At 36.9% G+C, this 15563-nt stretch overlaps 1 protein-coding gene across 1 annotated transcript in view; it reads left to right on the forward strand.

The window, feature by feature from the left end:
- Nucleotides 1-15019, forward strand: part of Cwf19l2 (CWF19 like cell cycle control factor 2) — an 86908-nt gene extending 71889 nt beyond the window's left edge. The window contains exons 14-18 of the mRNA XM_059267261.1: nt 1844-1960; nt 3767-3922; nt 4910-4990; nt 12463-12564; nt 14871-15019. Of these exons, the coding sequence (XP_059123244.1) occupies nt 1844-1960; nt 3767-3922; nt 4910-4990; nt 12463-12564; nt 14871-15014 (600 nt within the window). The 3' untranslated portion in view covers nt 15015-15019. The remainder of the gene's footprint in view (nt 1-1843; nt 1961-3766; nt 3923-4909; nt 4991-12462; nt 12565-14870) is intronic.
- Nucleotides 15020-15563: the final 544 nt, after the last annotated feature.

Here is a 15563-nt window from a genome sequence, read left to right on the forward strand (position 1 = left end):
GTGGCCTTGAACTCACAGAGATCCAGACGGATCTCTGCCTTCTGAGTGATAGTATTAAATAAAGGTGTGTGCCACCACTGCCTGACCTCTATGTCTAATTTAGTGGCTAGTGCTCACTTCGGGAGCACATATACTAATTTAGTGGCTGGCTCTGTCCTCTGATCCCCAGGTAAGCTTTATTGGGGTACACAGTATATCACCACAGATAGGTGCCAAATTCTAATTGTTGTGGAAAAGTAAAGAGTCAGGTAGGTATGTATTCATTTAAAGGTTTTTTTGGGGGGTGGGTAATTGAGGTTTGAATCTAGGGCTCCACCTAGGCAAGTGCTCTAGCACTTCTGAAGCTTTGTTCTGTTGATAGGTGATAAGCAAATTAAACATATTTTGGTTCAGAAGGATATTATCATAAAGTGAGGGACAAAATAATGGAAAGTGTTATTTTGAAAAGGTGTATTAGAAGTCCTCTTTGAGGCAGCAGTGATGAAAAGCCTTGACTGGGAACAAAAAAAAAAAAAGAAAAAAGAAACAAATCTGGAGTGGCTCTCCTTTAATCCCAGCCCTCTGAAGGCTGAGGTAAACAGATCTCCTAGCTGGAGGCCAGCATGGTCTACAGAGAATTCCAGGACTGCCAGGAGCACACAGAAAATCCCTGTTTAAAAATAAAAAGGCTGGAATGGATTAAGTGAGAATGGGTGGCTGAGGCTAAATGAAAAAGTTCTGGTTTCAAGAATTCATAGTTTGGAAAACGTTCATATTGTCTTTCTTATTATTCATATACTTATGAATACCTCCTTGTATGTAATAGAAAAATAGCTCTGGTTTATAGGTGATTCGTATATGTAAATAGAGTCTAACCAGAGAGGTAAAGCTATCCTGGACTCATTTTCTTTCCCTTAGCTAGGTTAATTCAGTTTTTTCCCATAACGAGAGAAATTGCCAAATTGATACACATAATTGAGACTGTCAACAAAAGAAAACAGCTTTTCTCACAAAGGAACAAAGATGGTTTATTCTAGAGCCAAACATGAATGACCATAGCCCAGGAACACCAATTTAGGTCACCCCAAGTTCCATGTTGCAGTGTGGTAACAATTTCTTAATGTTTTTAGAATAATAGAACAAGGCAAAAAAAAAAAAAAAACAACAACAACAAAAAAAAAAAACAAAAAATTGCACCAAGATGCTTTTCGTACATATTAGTGAAAACAACAGATGAGTAAAACAGCCAGGAAATCTCAGCACTCTGAGGCTTCTTAGCTTTGTGGTTAGTGGAAGGTGGTGTTCTGTTACACACTCTGGAAGATTTACCTACTTGCCACAGAGATGTTATGTTAGGTCATACATAGAGGAGAGCAGTAAATGGCTATTGTGGAGGTGGTGAAGATTAGCTCAGAGTAACTTGGTTCTTGACTTGCAGCACTTCAGACTCCACAGCAGCTGGAACTCTGGTTTGTTCATTAGCTCTAAACAGCACAAGGTGCAGTTCTTTCAGGAACTTCCATTCATAAGATTTATATTTTGTCTTTTTATTTTTCAAAAACTGTATTGTTTTCAGATAAAATATCCCTCAGATAAAAGATCAAGTGACATTTGTTCTTGTGCTTTCTTGGGAATCTGTTTTTGATGCCTATCAATGAAAACTGAGACTTGTGTTCTAAATTTACAGTTTATTAGAAGCCATTTCCATGATATTTTAAATGTAAATAGCATCTTTGAGAATATTAAAATAAGACTAGTTCTTACAAGCAAGTCTGCCTTTTTAAATACTTGTGATTTCACTACTGTAGTCTTCTCTGTTATAGCCATGACTAAGTAACACATCACCATTGGAATTTGCCCCTAGGTTTATTTATGTTTACCCAACTTCCAATCTCTTACTGAGGGCCACTGCCTCATAGTCCCTCTGCAGCACCTTCAAGCAGCTACCATGTTGGATGAAGATATCTGGGAGGAGATTCAGGTCAGTACTGTCATGCTCATTGTCTGCAAGGCTCATGAAGAGGTTTTGCAAATTATTATGATAAATTCAAACTGGTTTGATACCTTTACTTGACAGTTTGTAGGTGTCTATAGATTGTCATCTCTCACTACTTTTATTTTCCTCACATTCTCCTTGTTTTGAAATCTTTTGTTTACTAAGTGAACTGACAAAGTAATTACTTTAAAAATTAATTAGATTTCTAATTAGATTTCTAATTAGATGCTTTTTGCATCTTGAGGTGATCATTCTTATTAAATTATAGCAAAAAAAGTTTCTAAGAATGAAAATATGTGGAGTCAGAGATTTACAGAAAACAGTCACTGTTTGCCCTCTGGCTGTGGTGATTGTGCTGCCAGACCAGCTTCTATTTCTTCTTGGTTCCCTTGATAGCATACTCTGGCTTTGAAGTCAGTTATATGAATCAGTTACATGGTTTTATGGCTGATACCTTGAGAGACTGAAAGGCACAGCATGGGTTAAATTGTTGCTGAATTATTTCAAGACCTCTTAATGACCAAGAAAGAAAGCATTTTAAGTGCTGTCAGCTGAGTAGAGGTTTCAGAGGACTCAAGTTAGAAACTGTGGATAAGACTTCAAAAGAGATGACAGTATATACTAGTTTTTGCAGAATGTGGAAAACGATGTCAAAAGACAGATTTGCCTGCATTTTATGAAATACAGTCTCTTATGCCTTTACTTTTTCTAAGGTTGGTACTTCCAGAGTTCATGGGTCAATTATGTTGTTGTGTCAAAGACCAAGCATAATTAGCAACACAGACAGGTTATTTTTGATGTGAAAAAAAATTTTGGAAGTGCTAGTAACACTAGGTAATTTAAGGTGAAAAATATGGAAATTTGACCTTCAGGATTATTGCAGGACTTTTCTGAGGTGCATTTAAAAATTTACGAAAAACTGATTTAACGTAGAATAAAATGCAGTGCAAAAAGCATTCAATTTCAAGAATCTTGTGTGTATATTATATATTTCTGTGAGGAATTAAGATAAGTGGTAAAAAAAAAAAAAAAACTCAAGTTGGATAAGACAATTTTTCAGTCCACGAGGAAGTGAGCACATGAACATGACATTTCAGGTGCTGTGAGAAGTGAAGAGCTAAAGATCATTAATTGTACCCAAAGGTACACTGTTTTCTACTACAGGCTACATTCTTGTTTGTAGACTTCAGGGAGCCAGAGGTATTATGGAAAACTGAGGGAGGGAGGAAAAGCCAAATTATATGCAAATAATGTCATTATAGCTCTTATGAAAGGATAAACATCATTAGATATTACAGATGAGTAGAGAGTGGCATGCTGAGATGTCTGCACCAGTGGAACTGAAGAAACACAGTGTTTTGATTTTGCTTCTAAATATATGTGACACTCAATTATACTCTGGTGACTAGTCTTCTATTTATGCTTCTGTTTATTAGATATACTTTGAAAAGTGATTTGACTTAACACAAAATATTGTTTGAAAGTGCAGGAGTTCTTTTTCAATAATTTTCTTTTTAAGTACCTGATAACACTGTAATGGACCTTGGATCTTATGTTTGGCAGAAAATATAAGATAATTTCATAAAAGCATACTTGAACAACCACAAATTGCAAATGAGAAAGATCCAAATTATATAGTACTTTTTATGTTGAATTTGAAGAAAATTTTGCTCTTAATTCAATTGACCATCTCATATTATTTCCTCTAACCAATGGTTTTGAGATTAAAAACTTTTGTGAATGTGGAGAAGTACTGAATATATTTCTGTCATCTTTTCCCCCCTCCTCTAGATGTTTAGGAAATCATTGGTAAAGATGTTTGAAGATAAAGGATTGGATTGTATCTTTTTAGAGACTAATATGGGCATGAAGAAGCAGTATCATATGATTTATGAGTGTATCCCTCTCCCAAGGGAAGTGGGTGATATGGCTCCCATCTATTTTAAGGTATTTATAAGTAGTTTTTGTGTACATTCTTATTTTTTTCTATATTCATTTTAGGGAGAATATATTTGTAGTAATGTATTTTTTAATATAGCCATACCAAATTTTGTATAAAAAATGAAGTAAAGCATAAAATAATCAAAATACATTTTTGTATAAATAATTTTGAACTTTTTGTGTAAGGGGGCTTGCTAAGAAGTATAAATAAGCTATGAATAATGACTTAAAGTTTATATTTTAATGTCTTTAGTGAAGTCATTGTTTTACCATGAGGCACTTCCAAATAATAACTCTAGGAAGGTGACCTCATGCAGTTGTATAGGGAATAACAGCCTACCTGGTATATGTAAATTGGATGTAGTTGAATGTTAGTTTCACCTTAAAATTTGTTTCATCAGTGGTAGAAAAAAAAAAAGATGATTTTGTAAATAGTACCTGTACTATTTAACTTAGAAAGTCTTAAAATTCCTTTTCTATGTATTTTTATCCCTACTTTTAAAAAAGTATACTTTAGTTTTGAGAGTAATTTTTCTCAACATGTTTACTCCCAGTTTTATAGTCCGAAATAGTTTTTGGTACCCACAAATAATATACACTCCTTTGGTGTTTGGAAGAAGAAAAGTAAAATTAAATGAATTTGAGTAGACTTCTATTAATGCAAAAGGAAATTTGTGAAATTTTACATTCACAGATCATGTTCTATCTTAAATTACTTAATCTTCTCAAGGATGGCTTTTTGTCCCATGAAGTTGAGCTAGTCACTATAGAGTTAAGAGAAAAAGAATTTTGTCTCTGACTAAAAGTTGGGCTTCAAAACATTAAGTAGTTCTAGTTTTAAATCTTCTAATTAAGGCTTTCACCCATTCATAATGACAGTCTATCCTATGCACTGAAACCTGCATTCACCTAGAAAACAAAACAACACAAAAACTTGTCTCTTTGTGTTTGCTACTCTTGATTTCTTTCGTTTTTCAAATGGTTGTTTCTTAGAAAGCCATAATGGAATCTGATGAAGAATGGTCCATGAATAAGAAGTTGATTGATTTATCTTCAAAAGATATTAGAAAGTCTGTGAGTATTAAGTTTTTGTAAGAAATTACTATAGTATTGAGAATCTTTGTGAATGTCTACCTCTTGTTTGAGAATTAGGCCATTTGGCTGAGTGAGTAAAGGTGAAGCAAAAGTACACTTAAACAAAAAAGTATTTCATCCTGTCTGGTCTATAAAATGCTCATTTGTTTGTAGGGAGATTTTGTTTGCTCAAATCTTTCTTCCTGGTGCTCAGCCTCCTCCCCTTTTACTCACCATAATTGGCTGTGGTGGCCTCTGTGTTCTGCTGTGACAGCGTCTCACGAGGACATTTTGTCATTAGTATTTTAATGAAAGAAACAATTTGTATTGGCTCCATTTTGTGTTTAGAACACCCTCCCTCTTTTTCTGTTCCCCCTTCTCTTCCCACTCCATTAAAACAAAAATGTGTGTGCATGTGTGCATCCATGTCTTCTCCTTCTACTATGTTTTAGACAGGGTCTCTTGTTTACTGCTACATACACTTAGGCCAGCTAACACAAGCCTCCAGGGATTCTCTTGTCTCTGCATTCAGTCTTGGCACAAGAATCCTGAGGTTATGGATGTGTGGTACCACATCAAGCTTTTTTGGGTTCTGGGGATCCCAACTCAGGTCCTTCCACTTGTGTGGCAAGGACCTGCTGAGCTATTTCCCTGGCCCTAAGTTTATTTTTTATATAGAAGTTCTGTGTTGCATTCCTAGAATATAGTAGTTGGGTTACATTACGTGTTTACCACTTTCTTGGGCACTTGCTGAAGGATGTATAGTTCATTTTTGACGTCTAGGTCAACTTTTAGATACAATATAGTAACTACTTCTTTTTTTTTTTTTTTTTTTGGTTTTTCGAGACAGGGTTTCTCTGTGTAGCTTTGCGCCTTTTCCTGGAACTCACTTGGTAGCCCAGGCTGGCCTTGAACTCACAGAGATCCGCCTGGCTCTGCCTCCCGAGTGCTGGGATTAAAGGCGTGCGCCACCACCGCCCGGCTAGTAACTACTTCTATAGTGACTATTCTTTTCTTTTATAGAAATAAAAATTAAATTGAATAGAGATTTAATAAATGTAGATTGCTTTTGAATTACCTTTAAAAATAACTCATTCTGTAAGTCTTCATTGCTTGCCTGCTGTTAGCTCTGTTCTGGGCATGCTCTGTGTGTAGTAGATCAGAACAGAGAAGATGATTGCCTTTATAGAGCTTACTTAATGTCAATTCAGTCCCATGCTAAAACCCAGTCTTCCATACAGAGGCTTTTAAAAATACAGCTGTTACTTGCCCATGGAGGCTTTTCATGCTGCTAAGGGTTCAATAGTCTACCAGAGACTGGATGACCTGCAAACCATAAATAAAGCATTTCAGCATGAGGCCTTTTTATAGAAAATGTCTGGCCACTGCTGTTCAACTAGATACTAGATACCACTGGAATATTTTCCCTCCATTTCTGCTATTGGAAAGCCAGACATCTAATTCAAAACACATAGATGGCTAGCATTCCCTATCACACTGATAGCCAGTCCAAAGATGCATACTTCATAGAACTAGTGAAGGTACAGTTTCAACTCGGAGGGAGAGTGTTTTGTCTACAGTCCTTTTCTGTTGCTTCCCTAGAAAACTCACCTAGAATTTTAAGGGGGGGGCGGGGAAACAATCCTCAGTGTCTTGTTTACTTGTTTACTCTTCTTTCTATTGGCTTATTGAAACAATGTCTAATATACAGTTTTTGTTCCTTAAATCATAATTTCGTACACCAAATTCTTTCATAAAATTGTAAATGCAGCCAGTGTATGCCAAGTAGAAAGTTCAAAAGAAATGTATTATCCCACATTTACTACTGTAAGTGCAACTTGTGGGTCATCTAGTGCTTAAGCTTGTTTTTCTAAAACCTAGGCTTAGTACATGAACTAAGTAGCCAGGTGCTCTTGCTAACTTAACTGATACGGAAAACAAGAAGCAGGTCTGGCTGCATATAAGAACAGGAGTCATTCTTCAGCATCAACAATCTGAAGGTAGGAATCCTTGAAGCAGTAAGGCTTTGTAGAATTTTTTTTACCTGAGGCTCTTTGTGAGTTACAGTAGATGGAGAAGAAGGCAGATAACTTCTTGGTGCATCTTAATGTCCATGTATGTGGAATAATGAGGAGAACTTATACCAGAAGAATTCCAAAAGAGCCATTTTTTAGGGTAACATACTTTCCAGTGCCTTTTAAAATGATGTGTTTCAGAACATGAAGTGAATAAATACTAAGTCACTTTAACATTGTATATCAGAAAGACTTAAAACATTCTTCTGTATGTTTTGTGGCCTTAATAATTTCAAAAGGTTTTTGTCTTCCTCTTTGGAGTTGGGGTCATTTTTTTTTTTTTCCTCCACCTACATTCTTAGGTTTCGGTAGAGATTCATGTATTTGTACTTTGTTCTGATTCTTTTGTGTATATATATTGCCATGTGAATATAAGTATACCATTTCTAGGGTCTTTAGATTACTTAGAGTGTGATATCAAGCCTAGGGTTAGGGTTAAGAAAATAGATGTTATAAACAGATCTGAGTGCTGAGTGTAGAGGAATCATGTAATAACAAAGAATCTGTCTAAAAAAAAATGGGCACTTAAAAAAAAAGAAAAGCTGTTGCATTGAAATTTCAGGAAAGTTCTTGATGAATTAAAAAAATTAAGGTGAATTTTGTGGGAAATGTAGCAGTCAGTCTTTGGGGATAATTGCTTTTTAATTAAAAAAAAACTGTTTTTCAAGGGAAATTTGAGTTAACTAGAAGTGTAGATACTTAGAGGAAGTTAGGCATTACTGTTGAAATCAGAGGGAGAAATTCAGACTGAAAAGCTAGGCAGTTTTCACAGTTTTGCTGTCCATCTACACAACACTGTAAAGTCTCTGTGTGCATCCCTCCCCTGTCCCGTTCATAATGTGGTCTTTAATTGTTATGTAGTATGTTTAGGGCTGACCACTTGGGATTTGACATGCTCCATGAGAGCTTGTTCCTGAAGGAAATTAAGTTTCACTCTTAACAGCCATTGATCATTTGTAACTCTTTATCCCCATTGGGGCCTGGCAAGATTTTCCCCATCTATGTTGGCATGCCAGTCTTGTCAATATGCTGTTCTTGTTCTGTAGCATGAATCCTAAATGGTCTTATAATTAAAAACCCAGAGCCAGATGTCAGGGTTAAAGCTGAAGGATTAGAAAAGCAGAGCAATCCACAGCCATCACCTCTTACTTCACCAGCTCCTCAGCCTGCCAGAGCCAGTTCCTGTTCCCTCCTTATATTTCTTTCTCTGCCCCACCATATCGCTGCCTGTTTCAACCTTCCTAGTGCTTGGTTTAAAAGTGTATGATCCCAAGTGCTGGAATTAAAAGTGTGTGCCACCACTGCCTGGCTTTCTTTCTCTTTTAGACTAGATTAATCTCATGTAGTCCAGTGTGTACTTGAACTCACAAAAATCCACATGGATCTCTGCCTCTGCCTCCCAAGTGCTAGGATTAAAGGTGTGTGCCACCACTCCCTGACCTCTGTGGCTAACTCTGGCTGGCTCTGTCCTTTGATCTTCAGGCAAGTTTTATTTCTTAGATTACAAACAATATATCACCACATTGTTCAGGTAACCATATTGTTGAGATTATTTGCATGCATTTTCTCAGTCATGCCTAGTAGACACTACACAGCAACAGGCATCCTGGACCTCTGCCTCTCAAAACAGTTTTTGTTTTTGTTTTTTTTTGTACTCCCTCTCCAGTGATTTTTCGCTGAGCCTTAGGTGTAGGGGTTGCATTGCAGATATATCAGTTGGAATTGAGCAACCACAGACCCTTCCTTATTTCTCTGCATTTTGACCCGTTGTAGATCTCTGTAATAGTCAGAAGTTTCTTTGAGGAGGGCTGACAGGTATACTTATCTGTGAGTATAAATATTTTGAACACAGACATTACAGTGGGTTAGAAAAATGGCATTGGTAGGTTCTCCTTTCATGTCTATGACCTCTCTAGCCATAAATAGTTGACTAGATTTATAGAGCCAGGCATGAATTTCCTACTATTAACTTGGCCTTAAATCCAATTAGACAACTTTGCCTACCTTCAAGATAGAAGAGCCACTCTTAAACCATTGAGAATATTTTGCCAGTCTCATCATTGTTAGTGTTCATAGGCCTTACAGCTTGGTAGGAGTACTGATTGTACCTCTCCTTTGGCACCTTACATAGTCCTTTCCCATACTATGAAAACTAGTCCTCTGGGAGGAGGCTTTCAGTTCAGGTCTAGCTCAGTTACTCCAAGTCCTGAATGCTTCCTGTTCTCTATTAGGTATGGGTCCTAGCTTTAGATTTGAATAGATAACCTGAAGTATTTGAAGGAGCCAATAAAGTAGAAGGGACCATGGAGCACAATGTGAGAAAAAGCTCTAGAGAAGAGAATAGCAGGAAGCAGGTACTATGAAAGGGGTAATTGCAAAAATGGAGGACTTTTAGCTGAGGATAAGGAAGGAAGCAAACCATAATACAGGGGGATGGAGAAGAAGGAGAGATACATAACGTTAAGGTTGTTTGAAAAAGATATAAGGTAGCAGCACACTGTTAGATAGAGCACGGCTTATAAAACAGTGCCAGGCTTGGGAAACCTCCCCTCAAGTTGGTGATTGGAGGAATACAAGAGCCTCGTAAAACAATCTGGGCTGTTGCCATTGCCCTTGGTTGCCTTCCGGAACTTGAAATTCAGACTCTATTTCTGTGTACACTGTTAAAGAGTGGAACTGGAGTTCCAACAGTTTTCCAGGAAAAGGAGAGTGCTAGTGAATACAAATATGCAAGTGCCTTTGTCATATCTACTGACCCACACAACAGGACTGCAGGCCCCACCTGCTGGAGCCTGAAAAACAGAATAAAGGAGAAGCCATGACAGCAACTGTCATTTATATAAATGCTATGATTCCATTTTCCATCTTGGCAAGTACCCCAGAGGCACTGAGTATATTAGTTTTCTGTACAGCAGTGGCAGTAGCTTAAAATGCTGTACAGTAATCTCACATTCCAGTTTGGAATGTCCTAAGTATGAAATGCACTCTGTTGGTTGTCTCCTGAAGACTCTGGAGAAGAGTTTTTTTTTTTGTTGTTTTTTTTTTAAAGATTTATTTATTATGTATACAGTATTCTGCCTGCATGTGTCCCTGCATGCCAGAAGAGGGCACCAGATCTCATTACAAGTGGTTCTGAGCCACCATGTGGTTGCTGGGAATTGAACTCAGGACCTTTGGAAGAGCAGTCGATGCTCTTAACCACTGAGCCATCTCTCCAGCCCGAGGTGTTTTTTTTTTTGTTGTTGTTGTTGTTTTGTTTTTTTTTAATTGGACTGGGATTGAACCTGGGCCTCTGTGCATGTAAAGCGAGTGCATTCCCACTGAGCCATATCCCCAGCCTTAGTTTTGTTTTTTCTTTTTAAGTACATGATCACTGGTCTCACAAGCCAGCTTTGAGCTCTGTTTGTAGCCAAGTCCTTGAATTTGAAGCCTTTCTACTTCAACCTCCAGAGTGGCTTTGACTATAGGCTTTTGCCATCAGTTCTATAGAAGAGAGGACATTGTTATCATCTCAGTTGATAGAAGCTTTCTGTATCTATGGCTTGTGGCCTTCCTTTGCCTTCAAAGTTCAGAGTTGGTTGGGTACTCAGGCCTCCTGTTTCTTTTAATTATCCTCGTGTTTGCATTTATCTCATGTGAATAACCCAGCATCACCATTTCATTTCAAGACTCTTAGCTTGTTCACGACTTTAATGTCCTTTTTGACATGTAAAGTAGCATACTCAGGGCTTTGACATATTCAGGACCCATTATTCTGCCAACCAGAGTGTAATACAAAGAAAGAGAAAGAGTACCAGTACCATATATTTCTTCAAGTTATTTCTCAAAGTATCACATGCTGCATGCCTGGTGACCTAGTTAGGTGACACAGTGTCCAATGGAGCCTTCTTTTCTATTGTCATTGGACAACTTTGCACAAAGCATTCTTGTAGAGATAGAAATGAAAGTAACAGTCTCCAGGAAGGGCTTGGTCCTGCCTCAACTGAGTGTAGCAGGCTTTCCTGACTCAGGAGACTTTACCCTTTTGGAGGAGGGAATGGAGGGGAAGGCTGGGGCAGGGGGAGCAGGAGGAGAGATGAGAGGTATGATCTGTGGCTAGTATGTAAAATGAATAAAAAAAATTCTTAAATAAAAAAAGTAACAGTCTCCTATACTGTTAGATTAGAGCTGAGGACTTGTGTTTATGTCATTCTCTTGGATATTCCCAGCAAACCACAGAATGCTTCGTGTTTCTCCTGAGACTCAAATGTTACAGAATTGTATGGCATTACATACTCATGAGAATCAGACATGTGCTTAAAGCCCTGTCTGTCTGTTTTTATTTTTTCTCGAATGTCAATACATGACTATTATCTTAAAAACATACAACTTTAGAAAAAATATAAATATATGAAGCAACATTTTATGTTTATATTTGTAGACTGATTTTTTTTAAATTACTGCTTTTCCTATTAAATGACAACATTTTGTTGTCCCTAATTTTATTGCATTTATAATGATTAAAGAGGACTTCTCTGTTCCTGCTATATATTACTGTATACTCTAAAATTGTGCCTTCCTAAATACTCAATACCAATTGTGTGTTCTTAAGTAGGAATATGTGGGTCAATGTCCAGATAACTCAGTGCTGATTGTGTGGTGGTATTAGAGGGAAAACTTACTGTATATTGATGGACATGGATAATTTCTAATGATAAAAGTTGGAACTTAGAGGAAAAACTTACAAAGATACAAAATCTGCCTAATAAGAAAGCAAGAAATTATAGCTCTTTTCAATCAGTATGGAGATTAAAACTCTTCCTTGTCTCTACGTCCCTCCGTCCCTTTCTCCCCCTCTCCTGTGTGTGTGTGTGTGTGTGTGTGTGTGCGCACGCACAGAAAGGAAAGGAAAAAAGAGTAATAGAGAGCTGATCCCAAGATATTGTGAAATTAACTTGATAAACTAAATATTGCTTTATTTATCTCACTAGTTACTGAGAGAAATAAATATTATAAATTTATTTATATTTGCTAAATATTATAGTGAAAATTTTATGCATATGTAAACAAAGCCACAAATATATGATCAAGCTCCCGCTTCCTAAGGGAAGTATGAACAAAACATACTTTTATTTGTGTAATCATAGAAAAATTATTCCTTGAGTCTGTAAAATATTTGAATAATTTTTTTCTACTATCTCCAAGAATAGGAAAGTATTTGTTTTGATTGTGAATTGCTAGACTTGACGAAGATGTGTCTGGCTGAAAGTCTGTCAGAATGAAATCTTTTCCTTGGAAATTTAGGTAATTGGAAGTTTGTCATGTACATTCTCCTGAAGGATGATTGGTTCCCTTGTGGCAGAGAATTGGAGAAAGCATAGCTTTCTTATTTCATGTGCAATTTGTTTGTTTACTTAGGTGCCCAGAGGCTTGCCTTACTTTGCTGTAGACTTTGGCCTTCAGGGAGGATTTGCCCACGTCATTGAAAATCAACACAAATTTCCTCATTACTTTGGAAAGGTAAACTCAGAAATTTGATAAAACCCTGGAGTTTAGTGGTTTGGTTAATACAAGGGTGCGAAAGAAAATTAAAAGTTTGGACACAGTATACAAGAATTTGATGAGTTGTTCTCTATACAAGTTTGAGAGAGGGTTGGGGTTAGGATGTAACAATAAAAATGTACCAGATTATTAATGATTGAGTAGGAGACTTCATTGTGCAACAGACTTTTTGACAGTGTGCTCAGTCTCAGTAACTGTAATGTTGTCCTGACTTTGGTGTCTGGCAGCTTTGTCCTGAAAAAATTGTGGCACTTGCTAATGTTTATTAAGGGCTTACAGTGTGCCCATCTACTGTCAGAGCAGTCATCTAGTGCTCACAGTAACTCTGTTGTCTACATTTTGTTCTAACATTTGTTGTACAGAACTCTAAACTGCAGACAGAGAGGTTATGTAACTTGTCTAGGGTTTTGTGCTAAATGAGAGAACCCAGATACCACAGGTCATGGTTAATGCAGATAATGTTTCAGCTCTTCATTTATAGTTAAGGTATAATTTAGGAAAAATAAATTACTCATTGCACACAGCTAGATTCTGGGCACATAGGAAAGGCCCAGTCATTTGATTGGCAGTAGTTTCTTTCGGGGAAGAAGAAAAAAAAAAAAATGCCTTCCTAAGAGTATATTCCTTAAATTAGGGGTCTATTTACTAAGTATCTAAATTCTTGTCAGAAACTGGAATGAAATTAATGTAGCATTTGAAATTGGCAAAATGAATCTGGGCCTAGCTCAGGCCTTTTTGTATGACCTCTATGTGCCTATACCGAGAGAGAGAGGAGGTTTGATAAACTCTGCTAAGGGTTCCTAATGGCCCACCCTGCTTGCCCCTCTACCCTACTCTCATCTGCATGAGAACATCTTCTACAATGAATTGGGATGTGCCAAGAGGAAACAGAGCTCCAATGGTTTGGATCCAGAACTCACTATGCTGCTGTCCTTCATGATGAGTACCCAAATTCCAAAATCACATGAATTTTGAATTATTGCTTATAGTTTCTCACATAGCTCAGGCTGGTCTGAACTCATAGCTGAATATGTGCTTGTACTCCTGATCATCCTGCCTCCACCTCCTAATGTTGGTTTCCAAAGTGTACCATCAGGCCTGCTTTTTTATAGCCTTGGGGATCAAACCCACAGCTTCATGCATGTCAGATGCACTCTACTACTCTGCCAACAGAGTTGTATCCCATCCCTTGTTTGAGAAGTTTGCGGAATTTTTTTTCTATAAAATTAAACAACAAGTAACGAAAACAACAACAACGACAATAACAACAAAAAAACCTTTGTTTTCACTGCTCTGAAAAATCCAGTTGTTGTTCCCTAGAGATTTTTAACTAATCTTTAGCTCTAGATTCATAGTTTTAAAAATTTGTTTCTAGAGAAAAGGATACCACTAACCCATTGATTTACTTATTAAATTTTCATTGGGAGAATTGCCTTCCCTTCAAATAATACTCATGCATTGTTCTTATATAGTACATTTTTAAGATTGAATGAGCGGTTTTCCCATGCCTCAGAGTATGCTTTTTAGGAAATACTTTGGATTCTCCTTTGACTTGCTGCCCAAGAAATTACTCAGAGAACAATGGAAAAATGATCTCAGTGCAGTAAGAGAATGAGAACCCATTTTGCACTGTCACATAATGCATTCAGGGGTCTAGAGACAGTTAAGACAGACACATAAACTACCCTTTCTCGGACTGTACTGTAGATGGGCTGATGCCAGGAAATTCTTGCACTAAATCTGAATTTCTCCTGAGATCATATACAGAGTACTTTCTTAATGGCGGGTGGTTCCCTTTTCTGATTTATCCAACAAGTAGGACATTTGTTTATTTGTTTTAAATGTCTTATGGTCTTTGCCAGCTCTCTTTTCCCACTGTATAGCTGAAACTTTATTATTCTGCTTCTCATCACATCTCCATATTCTCTTATGAGCTCTCTGTTGACATATTAGTTATCTTTATGAGCAAGGAAATTAAATTTTACTTTCTTTCTCCCTTTTGTTACCATTAGATAGATACACTAATGAGCAACCAAGCAGACAAATTGCTTCACTGGAGATACCACAAGAACTCTGGGGATCACAGAATTTGAAATTAAGATTGGAAATAAGGTTTATTTTACTTGAAACTAATATGTAGTATGTATACATTGTCACAAAGAGTTATTTAATATTATATTTAATAGCAAAATAAATGAGTAGTTTCCTTCTTGATTACATTGTTTATACATGTATATATTCATATTTTTCTTACTCTTTGAAAGGAAATCATTGGTGGTATGCTGGATCTAGAGCCCAGGCTGTGGAGGAAGGGCATTGGAGAAAGCTTTGAGGACCAGAGGAAGAAAGTGTTGCAGTTTGCTCAGTGGTGGAAACCATTTGATGTCACCAAAAGTAAAAGCTCTTAAGTGTATCCTGCATGTGTCATTTCCTCTGCTGAGCCCACTCAGTTTATGTTTATTGTATTTATAAGCAACTTTGCCTTGACCCCTAGGGAAGGGAGCAGCAGCTGGCCACTCTATTCACTGACACCTATGTTAGGTCAAGTTGTTTTCTTCCTCATGGCTCCTGGAGACTTAGTTTGTTGATTGTAGAATAAGAGCAGGTGTATCAGGATAATTGGTTCACATTCCTTTCTGTATCTACTTCTGGCTATTTCAAATTATTTGGTTACTCTAGAAAAGGACTTGTCTCCAGGGGTCTAGCAAGGCTCCAGGGGAAAGTGAGTCTGCTTCCATGTAGAGTCTGTCGCCTAGCTTCTATTTTGCTTTTTATATAAAACTAGGTGTATTCAGTACTAAGTGAATTTATTTATTTTCATGGTTTTATGCAAGAGTTCTTTTTTTTCTTTTTCTACTAGTAGCATATAGTATCACTCTGTATTATCTCTGTTAAAGAAAAGGATTAAAAAATTAAATGATAATGAGAATATACATAAATGCAAACTTGTTTTTATT

The sequence above is a fragment of the Peromyscus eremicus genome, chromosome 7 (assembly GCF_949786415.1).
Source record: "Peromyscus eremicus chromosome 7, PerEre_H2_v1, whole genome shotgun sequence".
NCBI classification, from domain to species: domain Eukaryota; kingdom Metazoa; phylum Chordata; class Mammalia; order Rodentia; family Cricetidae; genus Peromyscus; species Peromyscus eremicus.